The sequence below is a fragment of the Balaenoptera musculus genome, chromosome 10, assembly GCF_009873245.2.
Source record: "Balaenoptera musculus isolate JJ_BM4_2016_0621 chromosome 10, mBalMus1.pri.v3, whole genome shotgun sequence".
Classification (NCBI taxonomy): domain Eukaryota; kingdom Metazoa; phylum Chordata; class Mammalia; order Artiodactyla; family Balaenopteridae; genus Balaenoptera; species Balaenoptera musculus.
Window position 1 is genome coordinate 27,288,977 of NC_045794.1, and position 19,195 is coordinate 27,308,171.

The 19,195-nt window shown below is 36.9% G+C and overlaps 1 protein-coding gene and 1 non-coding gene across 6 annotated transcripts in view; both read left to right on the forward strand.

Annotated features, from left to right (window-relative positions):
* The window catches only part of BICD1 (BICD cargo adaptor 1), a 207,936-nt gene that overhangs the window by 153,318 nt on the left and 35,423 nt on the right, over positions 1-19,195 (forward strand). For 3 of the 5 annotated variants that reach the window (XM_036866752.1, XM_036866750.1, XM_036866751.1), the window contains exons 5-7: positions 695-1,786; positions 5,809-5,960; positions 8,530-8,737. In XM_036866752.1, coding sequence (XP_036722647.1) covers positions 695-1,786; positions 5,809-5,960; positions 8,530-8,737 — 1,452 coding nt within the window. Of the gene's footprint in view, positions 1-694; positions 1,787-5,808; positions 5,961-8,529; positions 8,848-9,809; positions 10,004-19,195 lie in introns of all 5 variants that reach the window. The other 2 variants (XM_036866753.1, XM_036866754.1) reach the window with 1 other exon arrangement.
* LOC118902971 lies at positions 5,056-5,158 on the forward strand. The gene has a single exon (XR_005021681.1). It is a non-coding gene; the product is annotated as a U6 spliceosomal RNA (small nuclear RNA).

Below are 19,195 nucleotides of genomic sequence, written 5' to 3' on the forward strand. Positions count from 1 at the left end.
TAGGAGATTTTCCATCTCTTTTATCAAAAATTCAAATGTCTTGGCTTTTCATCAAATACTGTGTTACATAATTACCTGGATTTTCACTTAAAATTATTGCCCAATAGTCTGGATAAGTCAATTCATCTTCAGCTATAAGCAAGTACAATCTGTTATACGTAATGAAACCCAGCTAAGAGGATTTGTATTCAAATATATCCTGACTCTGAGATGAAAGAGTTGCTTTTGCACATACAAATACAAATTTGTAAAACAGATGTGTTTGCCATGTAGAAGCATTTTGGTCATGGGAATTGGACCACAGTTACCCAAACGTTAACAACAGCTAACATTATAATACCTTGAGCATTAAATTCACTGTCCTACTGAATCATCCAAATGCCCCTATGAGACAGGCATTGTTATGCTCCTTTTATAGATTATTAAACTGAAGCTTGCCCAGATTTGACTTGTGTATAATTCATGAGAATTTGGAGGGATAAATATGCAAAGCATAATTTTTTGGAATGATGTACTTTTGGATTGACTTACCAGAACAGCTGAGATAAGAAAACACACTCCAATTCAACTTGTAGTAATGGAAACATGGGCTTTTCTGCATTTTTAAAACATATACATGTCCAGATGTGAATGGGTCAAGCTCATCACTGGCATTGCCTTGAAGTCATTCAGAGACTTTCTTTTGCCCTTGCAGGTAGAGCGGGAAAAGGCCATTCTTCTGGCCAATCTCCAGGAGTCACAGACGCAGCTGGAACACACCAAGGGGGCACTGACGGAGCAGCACGAACGGGTGCACCGGCTCACGGAGCACGTTAATGCCATGAGGGGCCTGCAGAGCAGCAAGGAGCTCAAGCAGCTGGACGGGGAAAAGGGCCAGGACTCAGGAGAGGAGACCCATGACTACGAGGTGGACATCAATGGCTTAGAGATCCTTGAATGCAAATACAGGGTGGCAGTAACTGAGGTGATCGATTTGAAAGCTGAAATTAAGGCCTTAAAGGAGAAATATAATAAATCTGTAGAAAACTATACTGAAGAGAAGGCGAAGTATGAGAGTAAGATCCAAATGTATGATGAGCAGATTACAAGCCTTGAGAAGACCACCAAGGAGAGTGGAGAGAAGATGGCCCATATGGAGAAGGAGTTGCAAAAGATGACCAGCATAGCCAATGAAAATCACAATACCCTTAATACAGCCCAGGATGAGTTGGTGACATTTAGTGAGGAGCTAGCTCAGCTTTACCATCATGTATGTCTGTGTAATAATGAAACCCCTAACAGGGTCATGCTGGACTACTATAGGCAAAGTAGAGTCACCCGTAGTGGCAGCCTGAAAGGGCCTGATGATCCCAGGGGACTTTTGTCTCCACGGTTAGCCAGGCGGGGTGTGTCGTCCCCTGTAGAAACAAGGACCTCACCTGAACCAGTTTCAAAAGAAAACACAGAAGCCAGCAAAGAACCAAGTCCAACCAAGACTCCCACCATCTCTCCCATTATTACTGCCCCACCATCATCTCCAGTATTAGACACAAGTGACATCCGCAAAGAACCAATGAATATCTACAACCTTAATGCCATAATCCGGGACCAAATCAAACATCTGCAGAAAGCTGTGGACCGGTCCTTGCAACTGTCTCGTCAAAGAGCTGCAGCACGGGAGCTGGCCCCCATGATAGATAAAGACAAAGAAGCCCTAATGGAAGAGATCCTCAAGCTTAAGTCCCTACTGAGCACCAAACGGGAGCAGATCGCCACACTGAGGGCAGTGCTGAAAGCCAACAAACAGGTGATCTCATTCTACTAATGAGCCATGCTAGCCAACACTTTAACTAGTTTATTCCTAAATGTTTTTGAGTGTCCACCACCATCAGGATGAGAGTTCAGATTCCTGGTCATTAGAGGAATAAAACAAACTATGGCCAGAGCCAGATCAGAATGTAATAATTTCTTTGAAGTGCATGAATGGATGAAACAGGAGAGTAGCTATGCCCCACTAAGTAGAGGTAAAGGTGAGGAAATTAAAGCAGGAACAGAGAAGATCCAGTTGCAGATGTAGAAAGGCAGTCCGGGCGGTACTTAGCTGGAGCCCAGCAATCACTGAGTGTAGAAATAGGAGATGGGGGGATGCAGAATAGGCTGGCATGGAAGCTTACACCAGGCAGAGACAGCAAGAAAGGCACCCTGGTAGGCAGCTAGACCAAACAGATGGGAGCTCTCTGGAGAGAGAGGTAAAGATAGAGATAAAATAGAATGTGCACTAACTGCCACTAACCACATATCTGAAATTTAGGTCCACTTGGGATGTTAATTCACCTCAGTCAGAGCTTAAGCAGCAGAGAATTTTTACTAACCATAGATCTTGTCCTTCTGGCATGAGTAGGAATGCTACCACATGATCCTACCTAACTCCTAGATCTCCTTGATGTCTGAATTTGGTTTTCACCCTCAAGCTTTACCTGGATGACAGTGCTGTGACGTATAGGTGGGAAAATATTTTTAACCTCTGTTATTTTCTCTGGAAAGTGAGACTTGAAAGATACCTTTGAGAAGGGTGCTGAATAAAGGGTATTGATAAAAAGAAGCAACAAAACATCAAATACCTTCCTGCAAATGTGAGCAATGCTAGTGTTGGAGAGTGAAAGTTAATTTCAGATTCAGACTTCCTTTTCCTTTTGCCTTTATCTGGGGGAAACCATATCATTATCATGCCATCTACATTGCAGCTTTCTACCATCTTTATCTTCAGTTCCCATAAACCTGTTGATACAATTTGGAGGTCTATACTACAAGCAGTAATAATGTTTGCACTATATAAACATGTTTTTTACAAATCTAAAGGGAAAATAGGACCTTATTTTTGTGCTATCACTTCAGGAAATTAGAAAAGATTAGGGTGAATGAAGAATTTGTGAGATATCTGACTGCAGTTTGAGGTCAGAATAAAGAATTTGTTTCCATATCCTTCCAAAGACCCAATGATTTAGTGGTCATGAATAACTAATACCGTATTAGATAAGGCTTAGAAGACCTTCATCAAGGACATAATATACTGGGCATTCTTGGTCAAGCCATTCAAATAACTTCTTGGACTTCTTCCTGAAGTTTGAATATTACCGACCTAGAAACCTAGATCTATAGAAGTGTCAAGATGCTTAATTGACATAGAAGTACAGATAAGCATGGTTGATCAGCCAAGAGAGACTAATTTGTCAGTAAGCATTCATGGATTCCATATGTCATGGCAGGTAGTAAGTAGGGATGCAAAAATAAGTGACTAGCAATCTAGTAGAATTTCAATACATGCCTGTAATTATTTACAAGATAGTACCTATCATCGAGCATTTTAGAGTGATATACAGTGCCATAGGAATTCAGAGCAGTTCAAAGCATTCCTGGCTGAATTTTTATTTTCATAGTAGTTTGTGGTACCATTTGCATTACATTAGTGTCACAGCCCATATGGTCTCAGTAAATTAAATGTAAACACATTTCTAGCCATGCCTTTAGTTTACATTTTAATGATGTTAGGACTATTGCTGTGATGCTGTGTGCCATAAATAGCTCAGGTCTCTACAGATGACATCCACTATATTTAGACATTGTGGAATATTTATTATTAAGGCTAAGCTAGGAATTCTGTCATAGAGGAAAAAAAGAGAATCTTCCTGTTTTTATTAAAACAGGCATTCTGCATTCTCTATGACTCTTTTAATATAACCTTAAGATTTTTTGTAAGCACAGTGTCTTCTGATGAGATAAGTAAATGTTTACAAAGGACCATCTGTATACTAAACTGTTATGGATGCTAAAGATTCAAAGAAGGCCAATACATGGTCCCTGCCTTCCAGAAAAAAACTCACAGACTTCTGGGGATGTCAGAATAGAACAGATAATTACAGTTTGATGTTGTACATGCTGTAATCCAATTTACGGGAACATTGCAAAGGAAGTAACTAATGTATCCTAGATCTAGACCTCTGTGGCTGGAAACAAGATTTTTTATTTAGAAAATCAACTTTGGGAGAATGTGGTGAATGCAGACGTCAGCAAATCTGCTAATGGGTTAGAGATACTTACACTTTCTTAATTCCGAAAAAGCTTTGTGCAGTTTTGTGGACAAAAATCTACAAACAATGCTGAGTCCTTTGGGGCATTTTTCACAATAAATGAGTTTGTACTTCTGTTTCAGATATTGCTCTTCTGTCACTTCCCTCTCTTTTCCCCTTAGATAACTGACCATGTAGCGCCACGTGTTTACAAACTTGTTACATCTACATTTTCACAACTTAAACTTAGCTATCTGTTCTAAATGATTATGTGTCTAAATTTTTAAAAAATTAAACAACTGCCATTTTTCCCCAGGTCGATTTCTGCATTCTGGATAACTTTCTGAATCTATAACATTTCTAAAGTTTCTACTGAGTTATAGCACTACAGAACATACTAAATTATTTTATGAGTAACCTCTCATTTTAATCTGAATTTAAATACAATCAAAACTATTAAGTTACATTAAAAATAAAAATTAAAAAACTATTAAGTTACGACTTTGGAATAAAAACATTAACAAACTACCTTATCCAATAGTATTTTAATTAAAAAAGAATCCATTTATCTCTATAAATGGATTGGCACTTTGTAGAAGAAAGTTGAAGCTGTCCACTCGAAGCACAAAAAGAAATGTTAAAAAACCACAGTAGTCTTCCTGGGAAATCCCATTACTAATGGATTTTTTTCATTAGTAATGGGCTTTTTTCATTAGTATTGAATATTTTTACACACTCTGAAAAGCTGTAGTTAACAGTTTGTAAAAATGGTGTGTTTCCTAGTTTGGCTTCAGTATGAATACCATGGGGGCTATGCATCAAATAGGCAGTCCCTAAATATACATTGATTTCATGCGTTGATTTAGCCAACATTTTTTGTTCATTTGTTTCTATTTCCTACTGTGTGTCAGGCTAGTTCTCAATTTGAAACACTCTTAATTCCAAGAACTTAAACATGCCCAAATCCTAAATTCAAACAAATACTTTAATTCATTCAATATTTTGGTGCCTGCTTTGGCAGCATATGTACTAAAATTGGAACAATACAGAGGAGATTAGCACGGCCCCTGCACAAGGATGACACGCAAATTCGTGAAACATTCTATATTTAAAATATATGTATATATATATTTTTGGAGTCTGGTTTTATGGAGATTGTGAAGAATTTGACTGTAATTTATTGTTTTGAAGACGTTGTATACAAAGACTTAGGAAATAATTGATTCTTTGTTAATTCTTTTCCTTAAATATGTAATATGGATTTATAGTTTGTCCTACTCATGTTATAAATTGCAATGACCTCTGTCTTTTATTCTATGTTTCAGACCCACCAAGCACAGGTGACAAAATAATATTTGAGTTCTATTGTATTTCGACTGGAAGCTGTGCTTCTTCTCTAACTTCTCCTTGATAAAATCCTTCTTGTATAAAGTTTCATTTTGGCTCCCTTCATATCTGAAAATCCCACACTCTCAATAATATGCATTAAATATTTACTGAACTACTATCATTCCCTTAGCTCTTGATAGTGACTCTGGTTCACAACTGGCTTCTAGGGCAATTTATCCACATTATAGATTCACATTTATGTTTTGACATAAAAAAAAATTGCCCTATGTCCAAAGTACATATATATGTTTATATAAAATTCAACCTAGACAATTTCTTTTTATTTATGAAAGAAATAGACCCAGCATGAAGAATCTGTATGATAGATTTTCCTGATATGAAAATTGTAAGCTTTGTGATTTTTCTGCTTTAGACAGCTGAGGTGGCATTAGCTAATCTCAAGAACAAATATGAAAATGAAAAAGCAATGGTGACTGAAACTATGACGAAACTTAGAAATGAACTGAAGGCTTTGAAAGAAGATGCAGCAACTTTCTCATCCCTGAGAGCAATGTTTGCAACAAGGTAATCGTTTTTCTTGCAAGATTAGGTGTGGTACATGGGGAAAAGACTTCAAAATGCACATGTTCATCTTCGTGCATCGTGAGTGTTATTTAGTCTGCCATCTAAAAGGGCAAGGTGTAAAGAGAATACATGAGATTCCACTCTGACAAATCAAAGATAAAACCTTTTGTGCTGTTTTCCAGAGCCCTCTACTGGACACACTGGATCAAGCAATTCTTCTACATACAAGTGTTTTTATTTATTAATTTTTAAAATTTTTTAATTTTTTTTTATTTTTTGGCCTTGCCGCACGGCTTGCAGATCTTAGTTCCCCAACCAGGGATAGAACCCGGGCCCCCAGCAGTGGAAGAAGAGTCCTAACCACCGGACTGCCAGGAAATTCCCCATACAAGTGTTTTTAAATTAATATAATAGATATTTTTTCTAGAGCCTTATGTGCCCAAAAGAATTAGACCAAAAGAAAAAAGAAAAAAGAAAAAAAACCACCTCCAATAAGGGGGAAAAAACCCACTTCCTAAAATAGCTAAATATTACATTATCACCACTGACATTTATTTCTGTATACATAAAAGTGTTTATCATTAGCAAGTATTGTGAAAAAGATACTTTGTAATGAAGATTAATATTCATCATATCAGCTAATACTTTAATATAGTGTGAATTAAATTATAATTTCTAAAATGTAATTATATATATCACCAAATTTTTCACACTGCCCAACTAATTATTTAGACAAATATTAGTTACTACCTCCCCCCACCAGTTTTGTTATGAAGCACCACTATATTTTATTTTTTAGACTTGAAATGATTGTTAAGAATTATTGATTCAACGTTTTCAAAATCTTGAGGTGTTCAATATAGTGTTGCAGTTTCCTTTTTGCTGTCACAATTCAGTGCCAAAACAAAAATAGTTCTATATTTTATATGATGCAAACTTGGTACAAAATTCACAAAGCATAACTATGTTTATGCTTTATTTACAGATTCAGTAAATTACTTACATGTAGCTGATATAATGTAAAAAAAAAAAACCTTGGGCCCTGGAATCTGTCCAGCTTCCTTTTAGTGTCAGAAGAGAAAAGGCTCAAACTCAAACTTTGTTATTGACTCTTGGAAATGGCAGTGAGGCGGCCTAGTGCCTAAGAGACCACAAGGTTACAGGGGAACTGAAGGGAACTGACTTCTGGGTCTAAGCACAGTAGTTTGGGGAGTAGAATGTGCACACCTCTGGCCACTATGGCGGTGGAGGGCGGCAGGATGGAGAATGGGTTTGGTGCACAATGCCCCCCTCTTTGAAAAGGAAATCAAAACATTTTTAAAGGGACATTTAAAGCCTCGATCTGGTTTATTTAAGAATTATTATCCTCAAATAATGCATTTTCACAGAAATTTGTTTTTTCAGGTATATTAACTGCCTTACTCCATAGTATTTTTAAAAGTATTTTTATCTAACCAATTAAAATAAATCCAGTGTCCTGAAATCCACATTTTATTTTACTAAGCCCTGATTTTTCTTATGATATTCCTACTATGCTTCTTGACATTCAGTGTTAAAGAAAATAGAACCCGGGAGATTGGGATTGACATATATACACTAATATGTATAAAATAGATAACTAATAAGAACCTGCTGTATAAAAAATTAAATTAAATTATATTTTTTAAAAAAGAAAATGGGACCCACCTGGATCTCAAGTTTTTTCACTACAAAGTCTCTTCTTTCTTTAAAATACCAAAAGTCTTGCTTTAATTCCAAAGTTTGTACAATACATTTTGGGTAACTCCAGAAAGTCATTAACTATCTTCTGATTCATGGAGAGTTCTTACTATCTTAGTGGGTAAATAAATGCAGAAAAAACTCTGAATAATTGTGTGAATAATTCTTTCTTCCAAATGTACATGTGCTTAGGTGTTACTTTTGGTAGAAAAAAGACCACCAAGCTTATCCTCCTGCTGCAGCACAAGTATCAAACCTGAGTAAAGATGTTCCTGACAGCCGGCTATATCTGTTTTGAACCCTATGCAAATCTTGGTTTTCTTTGACACCTATTGCTTTATCATCTGGTTGGGAAATCATTGAAGATACTCAGGTTTCTAATTCAGGCAAATCTGCCATATTGAAAGCAATAGCAACTACAGTCTGTACTCAATTAAAATAAAACCTATAAATATAGATAAAGAAGTATATATTTTCTTTACAAATATTATTATTCTTTTGCATGCTACAGGCATAGACTATAAAGCTATTGTAACACATCTACAATGCTGTGTACATTACCTGAGACTTTACTGTTGGTTCTTCTGCAACCACAATAACTCTGTCTCTGGGGTTTAAGATACCACCTATTAAGAATGTCCCTATATGTACTTAATTGTATAGATTAACTATCAGTTATTGAACTTGCTCTGTTTCCAATTTTCTACTGTAATAGATTACTTCCATTGTGATCTAGGAAGACCAGTGTTCCAAATATCTAAATTCCAGTAAAATTCATTACTTTCAACTTAAGTTCCAAACTTAATTTCACCAAGATTTTCTCCTGACCACTTTTCTGTTGTGGTTCCAGATGTGATGAATATGTCACACAGTTGGATGAGATGCAGAGACAGTTAGCAGCTGCAGAGGATGAGAAGAAGACTCTAAACACTTTGTTACGAATGGCTATCCAGCAAAAACTCGCCCTGACCCAGCGGCTGGAGGACTTAGAGTTTGACCATGAGCAGTCCCGTCGCAGCAAAGGCAAACTTGGAAAGAGCAAGATCGGCAGCCCTAAAGTAAGTGGGGAGGCATCAGTCACCGTGCCCACCATAGACACTTACCTCCTGCATAGTCAGGGCCCACAGACACCCAACATTCGGGTCAGCAGTGGCACTCAGAGGAAAAGGTATGCATGCAGCGATCTTCATAGTATGGTGCAGTGGCCAGATGTTAGTTAACTGCAAAAATTAATGTGCTCTTATTGTGGAGGATGGAGGAAGGAAAGCAAAGGAAAAACTGGGAGTGGGTGTATAAATGGGCCTTGCCAATGTTGGTTTTTCCAAATTAAAACCTTTGGATACTTGTGTTTATTTATTCCTTTCTGTCCCCCACACCCCATCTCTTGGTTAACCATAATATACTTTTCAAGTGTCTGTTAACATATTTGCTGTTCCTTGTATGCATAAATATGCCTCTCCCTTACCTCCAACCTAAAAATTGGTAGATAAAAAGGTCAATATTAAGAATGAAGCTATGTTTTACATGGGTGATAGTTTTAATGGCAATGGTGCTATTTACCAGCTTCTCTCTAACGAGGCAAGGATATGAATGTGTTCTCTTAGGGGAACTTTTGCCCATATTCCGAAAACTGATGACTGACTGAAAGGAGATGTCTCTATTTAGGTCAAATAGGATGGAATATGTATAGTCTTTTTCTTAAAAGCAGGTTTTTGTGCTTTTTCATTTGGTATGTGAATATTGTTCAAAAGTCACTTGTATGGTTTTTAATGGCTTGATTTTATGACCTTTTTCCAGAGTCCTGGATGTTGAATTACTTACCCTGTATTTTCAGTTAATAGTAAAATTTTTATTTTAGGAGTTTTCAGTTAAGAATCAAACAATATAAATATTTTCTATTTGTGGTTCAAACTGACTAACTATAATAAATCTCTTTTCCAGTATCCAGTACAGTTTCCAAATAGGGTTGTATCCTGGTATGGAAACTAAACATTTAGTGAAAATCTTGATTTACTTGTTAAAAAATTTTAAATGCCAATATAAATAATGTTGTCACTGGTGAGGCTTTGAAAGGTAATTAAAGTAAAACTTTTTTGTTTCCTATATGTATTTTCTTGGATCTCCTGCAAGACAATTTTCACCTTCCCTTTGTGATCAGAGCCGTCCCAGGACTTCAGGGGCTTCCTACCTACAGAATTTATTAAGAGTTCCCCCTGATCCCACCTCCACAGAGTCATTTCTTCTGAAGGGCCCCCCTTCCATGAGTGAATTCATCCAAGGGCACCGGCTCAGCAAGGAAAAAAGGTTAACCGTGGCTCCACCAGGTAAACATTTTTTCCTTGGGTGCATGTGATGCAAATGATGAGTTGAATAGACAGCTCTCCCCTTCCTTCCAACCACTCACTCCCACCCATCCACATAGTCTAACTTTGATGACGGTAAATTCCTACGGTTAAAGTAAAAATGCCTTTATACCTCTCTTTCAGTTTCCTTCTTTACTCAGCCAGACAATCATTTCTTAGGAGTCTCCAGCGACCTCCTTTTAACAGCCAAGGATGGAAAATGAGAGTTGGAAGGAATGGGATAGCTGAAGGGAAACTAGCAACAGACACAACACAGGACACACACAGTCAGATCCTATTTGCAGTTTGGTAGCTCATAGCAATTCCGTCTTGGTCAAATTTTGTCATTTTCTTCTGATCATTTTTAATGTAATTTCAGTAAAGGGAACCATCTTTATAAAAAGCCTTTTGGGCTGATCTCCTTTTATAGTGACTCAGAATGTCTCCTCAGTTATAGAGAATGTAAAAGTAAAATCCTCTAAGGTTTTGCTCCTCAGGAACATTTAGGTCTTAGTATAATGTTCTTATAGTTTGTAAGCCCTTATTGATTTGTGCTTACCAGCATGCTCACAACTTACTTTAGCTTCACTGTTTAGCATTTTTCTTTTTTATTTTTTTAACATTTTTTATTTTTTCTATGAAAGACCTCAATTGAAAATGTGACTTCCGGCAGATAAAGTTCATCCTTTTGGGAAATCCCTGCCTGCATGCTAACTATAGGTCAGAGGTGGTACACAGGAATTCTGTGAAACAAAATAAGCCCAAAGGCAGCTGTTATTAGGCTATTGCAGGGAATGAAAAATTAAAACTAATTCTATTTAGTTGTCAACAGTTAGAAACTCAGGAGATTTCACCTGAACAGCTGTATTTCTGGGCTCCCTTGAAGGATTCTGAATATCTGGCAGCCCTAAGTCTGCATTCATGCATGTCAGCAACCTGTTGGATCTATGTAGTGCCTGCTGCTTTTAAACAGGGCAAACTGCAGTTTACCACAGGGCCCCTCGCTCCCAATTACTTATATCCAGCCTGCTGCACTTGTTTCTGTTATCTTCCGGCCCCTACTGTAACCTTTGAGTTTGCCACCTTGGCCACAGAATTTTTTTTGTTTTAATTTACTTCAATTTTACCTTAATTCCTTTTTGGAAACCTCAGCCTTTGGATCTCTAACACTGTACTTTCCTTATCTGATTCATAAATCAGCCTAGTGATTGGGATTAAAAGATGTGGTGTGGAAATTTATAGCAGAAGTTAAACATTCTAAGAATGTTTGAGGACATAGGTAGTGATAAGGAGTTAGAAGAGCCTTAGCAGCCAAAATGTACACCTAAAACAAAAGGCAACAACTCTCCTGGATGTTCCTCCTTTCATTACTCTTTTCCTCTTCTTTTAGACCCCTTTGGAAGTCTGTGAGTCACCAAAGTGGTCCTGATTCATCAGGACACCTAACTTAAATAAAACCCACAGGTCTTTTTGTGTTCCAACTGGACTTATTAGCACTATCTTCTAGAACTTAGAAAAGAAATTCTGTGATTAATAAGTAACCCTATTGTATTTTAATTTGAAAAGTGACATATCAATAAGATTAAAATTAGTAATGAATATTAATAACAACTATTTTCATTTTATGTATGACTAGTTGATGCTTGTTTACATTAATATCTATTTTACATCATTGTCATTACATTGTAGAAACCACTAACAGATATCATAAACTTTTCTATGTTACTGCCTAGTCTTATTTTTATTTTTAAAGGTTGTATCGTAGATTCTATTTCAGATATTGTTATTGCATTAATCACTACATCCTCTCGTTAGCCACTGAGATGGTTTTCCATTATTTGTTATAAGATGCTGTTAGGAATAGCATGCATTCAACTTCTCATATATTTCATTTTCTTCTCAAGAGTGAGATCACTGGGTTAAAGTATGAACATCTTTATATTTTTTGCTCCATTTTGATGTGCTGTCAAAAAGGGCATATCATGTACTAAAAGTCCAACATTTTCACACATTCTGACTCTTTCTACAACTTTATAGACACTGTACACATCTTGCAACTCTAAGGCTAGTCAGCATACATGAATGAGAATACTATTACGACGTCTTAAATTCTTTAGTTTTGAATAATGAGAAAATGCCATAGGCCTTAGAAATGATTGCTATACACAAGATTAGAGATAAATAATGTGGAATTCAGAATCGTCATTAGGCCAGAAAATCATTTTAATGACAACTTAGCATATTGATAAACCTTATATTTTTAACCATTTATTTGAAGTTAAAATAATAAAAGCAGGAAGGAAGTAAAGCTGTTATTATAGCCTGAAGAATTTTTAATTGGATATCATGGAACCAATCAGATTAATCGTTAATAAATTCTTAAACCAACCCAGCAACATTTTCTAAAAGGTTCTGGTTAAATGAATTACTATAGAAACTTATTAGCCATCTACACCAAATTGTAGCTTCTAAAAATATTTGCACTATTGACAGTATATATTATTTTTCCTAGGCTGAACTATATTGTATAAAACATATTAAACATTATTTGATGCTTTTACTATATAAAATGTTTTCATTAAGCTGAGGAAGGGAAAATATCCATATATATCTAGTCCTATGTCCTATGCAAGAAATATCTTAAACCCATGGGAAATAATAGGTTTTATGAGTTTAATGTTATTATTATAAATTTACTTGCTGGTAACAATATATATTCATCACTTTAAAAGGACAATTTCCTGTTAATTTATCAGAATGTTTTTTGATAGGCATTGTTTTCAAAAATATATTTTTAATATATATTTTTAGGTGATTTTAATTATTCTAATCAGCAGATATATAGGTTTTCTATTGTGGATCATTGAAGTAATTAAATCAATAGAAATGATATTAGTTTAATTTGTTTTGGATCCTTTGGTTGAGGAATTGGAAGAGGTATAAATCTCATTTAACTTTTAAAACAGTTACATAAACAGAACATAAAATATTATTTACCATATATAAGGAATATTTTCAAATAGATTTCACTTCTATGAGATGGTAAGCAGAAACTACATCTTCTTCAAGGCAGAATTTCTCAATTTCTGGAAAATCAATTCTAGGATAGGGCATTGATTTTCAAAATTAGTAGAATGTTTTGTGCTAATTTGTTAGTACATTTTACTGATTGATTTCCAATGTTACTAAAACCTTGTGGAGGAAAATTCTGGCTATGGCTCTGTCTCTGCTTGCTACCTTAGCCCCTGAAATCCCAGAGTTTCCAGCCATGGCTGGTTGACTTTCTTGTTCTTGACTTTATCCTTATTTAGCATACAAACTCCAGCGTCCTCCCCCATGTGCCTACTAGCTTTGATGAATTTGAATCAAAAGGGGCCCTTCTGATATCAGCAAGTTTGCAATCAGGCAGCAGATAGTATATCTTCATAATATCAGTGGTTATTTTGTAGCCAACATTGTATCTCAATGCCTTCACTACCTAGGCCTATATAATTAATAAAAACTTACAATTTAATCAACAATTTAAATCAGTCTACCAGAATATGTGAAAGGAATCTATGCAGTTCATAGGCCACAGATGTTATTTCTGTAGTAAAGACCTAAATGCATCATTTGTACAAGTGAATTAGGGACCCAGTTGCAACATGGGGGATGGGGGGGAGCTTCCCCACACCGAGCAATTCTTTGACACCAGCTGGGTGCCCTATGATTCAAATCAATTCTGACACTATCTACCTGGAGATGGCATCAGATTCCACGGGTTGAGGACTGAGTCCTACAAGACTGCCCCACCCCCCGCTTCATAAGCCAGTTGCAAGCCCGGGTCATGACCTATGTTTCTGACCCACCGCAATAGATTGGGGTTCCCACGACCCCTCCTTGAACTCCAGGTGCCAGTCCAAAGTCCAGGTTGTTACCTTACTTCTGAACTACTGACTATAAATCAGAGGTTCCCATTACCCGCTCTTCAGGTTCAATTAATTTGCTACTTCCTTGATCACCAGTTTAGTATAAAAGGATGTAACTCAGGAATAGCCAGACAGAAGAGATGTGGAGGGCAAGGAATGGGGATAGGCGCACAGCTTTTTTTGCCTGCTCTCCTAGGGCGACACTCTCCCCCAATCTCCGCGTGTTCACCAACCCAGAAGCTCTGTGAACCCTGTCCTTTCGGATTTTTATGGAGGCTTCATTAAAGAAGCATGAGTTTGATTAAATTGTTGGCCGCTGGGTGATTGATTCAACCTTCAGCCTCTCCCCGGAAGGTCAGGGGTTGCAACTGAAAGTTCAAACTCTCTAATTCTGTGGTTGGTTCTCCTGGCAACCAGCCTCCGCCCTTAGGTGGGGTCCTAAAGTCATCTCATTAACACAAGAGACTCTTTTGTCATTCTCAGCACTTAAGAAATTCCAAGGGTTTGGGGAGCTAAGGGTCAGGAATCCTGGACGAAGACCAAATATACATTTCTTATAAATCACAATATCGCAACAGGATAAACAAGAAATCTGAAACTTGAAAAAGCAAGTTTGAACTCCCTTCTTGAAGTAATAGCCTAAGCAATTTGCTCCTCGTGAACCTGTGCTTTCCATGTAGGAGCTTTTTCTCTTGAATGTTCTGCTTCCCCATTATCATTCCAATTCCTCTGTCCCTCCCTACCTCTCTCTTTTCCTCGCTCCTTCTCTCTTTCTCTGAAACCATTACTGAACTAATGTGAAAGAATGGTATTGTTTTGAAATCTGAGAATTTTCTATATTTTAGATCTTACCGATTTTTAAAGCAGCTCATAAATGTATTAACCTTAGTATGTAGTCACCCCTTTAGTAATAGATACAACCACGTTCATTAGTGAAAATTGTCTTTACATTTCCGTATATTCAAAGAGTAAACATGTATTTGTGTTTGTTATATTGCAAAGCCTATGTTCTTAAATATGTACCAAAACCACATTTCTTTCATTAACTCATTTCCTCATTTCCTCATTCGTCAAAATTTAACAAAATATATTGTGCATCTACTATGTGTCAGGTACTTTTTTTGGCTTTTGGTATAATGTAATGATATTCAAGTAAAACATCACTTCTGTTCTCCCCTTTAAGGGGAGGTAGATAGGCAAATAAGTAATGATATTAATAAATGTTCCTGGTAAATAGAAGAGTTGGAGTGGTGAGGAAATCCTCGTAGAAGAAATGCAAGCACTGGTCATGATAGGTAACTACAGACCTTAATAGGCAGAAGGTATGTTACCGAGTCCAAGTTCGCTCTGCTTGCCGCACGACAGGCCAGTAAATCAGGAGACGAGGTGTTGAGGCAAGGAATAATGACTTTATTCGGAAAGCCGGCAGACCGAGAAGATGGCAGACTAGGGTCCCCAAAAAACCATCTTATCGGGGTCTGGATGCCAGTTTCTTTTATAGAACAGAGATGGGGAGGAGGTGAGGAAGTAAAGAAAAAGACCATGTATCTTACAAAATAGGAGGGGATGTGTTAATTTCTTCTTTCCTGCAGCCATTCACAGGTGGGCGGGGTCAGAGTGTCTTCCTGTGAGCTGAACAAAGGCACTTTACTTAACGTTCAGGCAGAGGGGCAGGGTTCCCTGAGGCAGGCCATTATGCATGATTATAATAACAAAAGCAACAAAAAGCAAAGTTTAAAGTCAAAGAAACAGATCTAACATGGAGTGCCCTGTTACAGTTCCCCACTGTCAATGTCCATTCCATAATCTTGTGGCAAAGGGGCGATGACCATTCTAACTGTTTCTTGCTGTGTCTTGTCACATGGATCTTTCTGGGAATGTCCACCATAGGTGCCAGTTGTTTCGAATGTTGAGATTTGTCTTTAAGGAATTTAGGGCTTTTCTATGTATGGGAAGATGCAAGAGTCTGGGCTCACTGAAATCATTCCTTTGATATGTGCCTCAGCTATCTGGGGCCTGTAACCTGTATTTTCACATTCTGAGTTTCCTCAGGGCTCACCATAGGGAGGGGCTGTAGTCTGATGGCTGCTAGGTGGCAGGTATTCTTCTCCTTCCTGAGTTTCCTCAGGGCTCACTGGCTCACGTTGGAGGGCTGCAGTCACTGATGCCATTTCTCAGATCCTCCCCTCTTGGTCAGAAATTTGACCAATATTTGGGAGACGTTTCATGATAAAATTTTGTCCCACGGCACTGGGAGGTTCATCCCAGATCAGGCGAAAATTCTTGATATGCCACTCCAGGTGCTAATTTTTGGATTAGGCCCTATTGATAATTAAAGATTCTCCAGATCCTCTGTCTAATTATGATCCAGGAGACATTTTCCCTTGTTGCTTCTACCCATACCTAGAATCACACTATTATAATTATTTTATGTTATAAATGTGATCTATTTCCTCAAGATGTTTAGCCATAGAGGTTTTGTTGGAGGCCTGGTTACACACTGGGTACTGTAAGAGACAGCAATCTTATAAAATAGACAGGATATAAGTAAATGCAGCTGGTAACACTGACAGAGACATAGTGCAGCAGGGAGACACAAAGCACAAACAATTTGGAAACAAAGAACACATTAAAACAATGATTAGTATAACTAGTTGTAATCCAGTTGCAAGAATTAGCGACCAAAGGAACCATAACTGATTTAATGAGCCATTTGCAGTTTCACTGTACTGGCCATGTACGCACAGCTTAATCTTTGAGACAAGCATATGCTACTGGCAGGATCAACCAGGTAGAGAGAAAAAGATAAATGTTTCATCTTTGTTTACAAAGGCATACTTTATCAACTTGTTGTAGGTCATAGCATAAAAGAAAAGGTTTTTTTTCTGAAAAACAAAGATTAAAGCCAGTATATTTTCCAAAGTCATAAAGTTATAAATCATATGTACCAGTTCATTCAGTCCCATGTAATTAATCCCTGTTGATCTGGATGAAGTAATCAGGTTTTCTATTAGGTTTGTCATTTGTTACCCAGTCCAGTGATATTATCTAAAGGCTATCAGAAACTAATTGTTAAAAAGTTCCTTTTTATGAGTCTTCTTGAAAATCTTCATTTTGTAAAAACATCAGGACAAGACTTAAAATAGCCTGGTTAAAGATTGGAATACAATGCAATTAGCAGGAAACTTGGATATTTCTGTGACATATAACATTTTAGAATAACTAGTTATGATTGATAACATATCAAGATATATCGGAAGTTAGGGATTCCATATACATTTTGGAATATCTATATTAATGACATCTATCCATGCACTATAACCTAAAGTTCATCTCCAATCACTTGACAATATTTTTGAAGTAATTTAACATACCAAATAAACTTAGTTTGACATTCCTCTCCGAGATGTCTCAGAGATGTTCTTTTGAAGTATCCCAGAGTCAGCTGGAGGCTAAAAAGCTTAGTCAGATTTTGATATTGGGGAAGCTTGTTAAAAATATCAAAAAGCTTTTAAAACACCACAGGATCATAGGTCACTGTGAAACAATACTTATTCATTTAACCAAAGTCTCAAAATGATTAAAAGAAAACAAATACAGGTCACCTAAGGGGACAGAAACTCATACAATCTGTTATCAAAAAGGAGCACTTCTAACAGAGAGAAAGAGATCAAATTCCAGTCTTGTATTAGCTTACTTAACAAAATCCATTTACTTAGTTAACTTCAATTTAAATTTAGTTAATCCTGGGCTTGCCTGGTGGCACAGTGGTTAAGAATCCCCCTACCAATGCAGGGGACATGGGTTTGAGCCCTGGTCCAGGAAGATCCCACATGCTGTGGAGCAGCTAAGCCCGTGCGCCACAACTATTGAGCCCGCGTGCCACAACTACTGAAGCTCTCACACCTAGAGCCCGTGCTCTGCAACAAGAGAAGCCACCGCAATGAGAAACCCGCGCACCGCAACGAAGAGTAGCCCCTGCTCACCGCAACTAGAGAAAGCCTGCGCACAGCAATGAAAACCCAACAGAGCCAAAAATAAATAAATAAATTTATAAATAAATAAATTAATAAATTTAGTTAATCCTGACCATATATAAAACTTTCTCAGTAAAATGTAATTCCATTCCTCATACCTTAACTGAAAACACACATTCTACCATACTGAAATGTTTTATTATTTTCAGTAGCTTTAATTATAAATTAGAATCCCTGACTCTTAAAAACTTTGATTTCTAGTGAAAACCAAGAGGCAAGTAATAGTTACCAAGACCTGGAGAGACTATCTTAGATTATTTTTAGAACATAATTATTCTTATAGAGTTTACCTAAAAGCTCTTTTCTCATTACATTTACTTTAAAGTTTAATCATATCAAGTTATTTTTCTTGCTGACAAATTTGCAACAGATATAATAAGATTTCTTGCTGACAAATTTGCAACAGATATAATAAGATTTCATTTAACTTCTATTAAACCTAGGTGCAGTGAAAGTATTATACTTAATGTTGATGGCTCTAAAGACATGTCTACATTAATTAGATCAATAAACTTAAACAATATCAGGTATTAATACTGAATATTTCTCAGTTCACATGAACCTGAAATTCACTTAGCTTACTTTCTCTTGTATTTAGAATTGTTTGATTTGTAAGCGCTTACTTTAAGCCAATTAAATAGAGCTCATTTACAAGTTAACCTCAGCAATGTTATCCAAAGACAAAGACACACACAAACACACAAACAGAGAGACCTCATGGTTCTCATTTCAAAATTTCAGCCCTGAGTCAGGTACAGCCATGTAAAACCCATCAGTTTACAACAGAGTTTGGATTAAAGTTGGGTTTCTGGCAGATGGAACAAATCAAGCTCCCTTGTCTATATGGCTAAATCTTAAAAGACACTTAGGTTTTCTATTTATCCTTGACAAGTCAATTTCTAAATTACTTTACCCTCTTTTCAAAATTTTCATTTTAAAAAGATGGCAGAGATGAGGGTTCCTGAGAAGACCAAATGGGACATTTGCATCTCAAAGATACAGGCAAGTTTCTCCTAGGATGACTTTGTTTCCTTCTCTGGGGTTGCCAGGGGCACCATTTGTAGGCTCCAGTGGGACCCTGATGTCAAGCTGTTCTGGCAAAAAAGTTACTTGAGCATTTAATTTACAAAGGAGATCTCGTCCCAAAAGGGGTATTGGACACTCTGGCATATATAAGAAGCTATGTTTCAGGGTGAGGTCCCCTAGTTGGCATTCTAGACGTTTAAGAA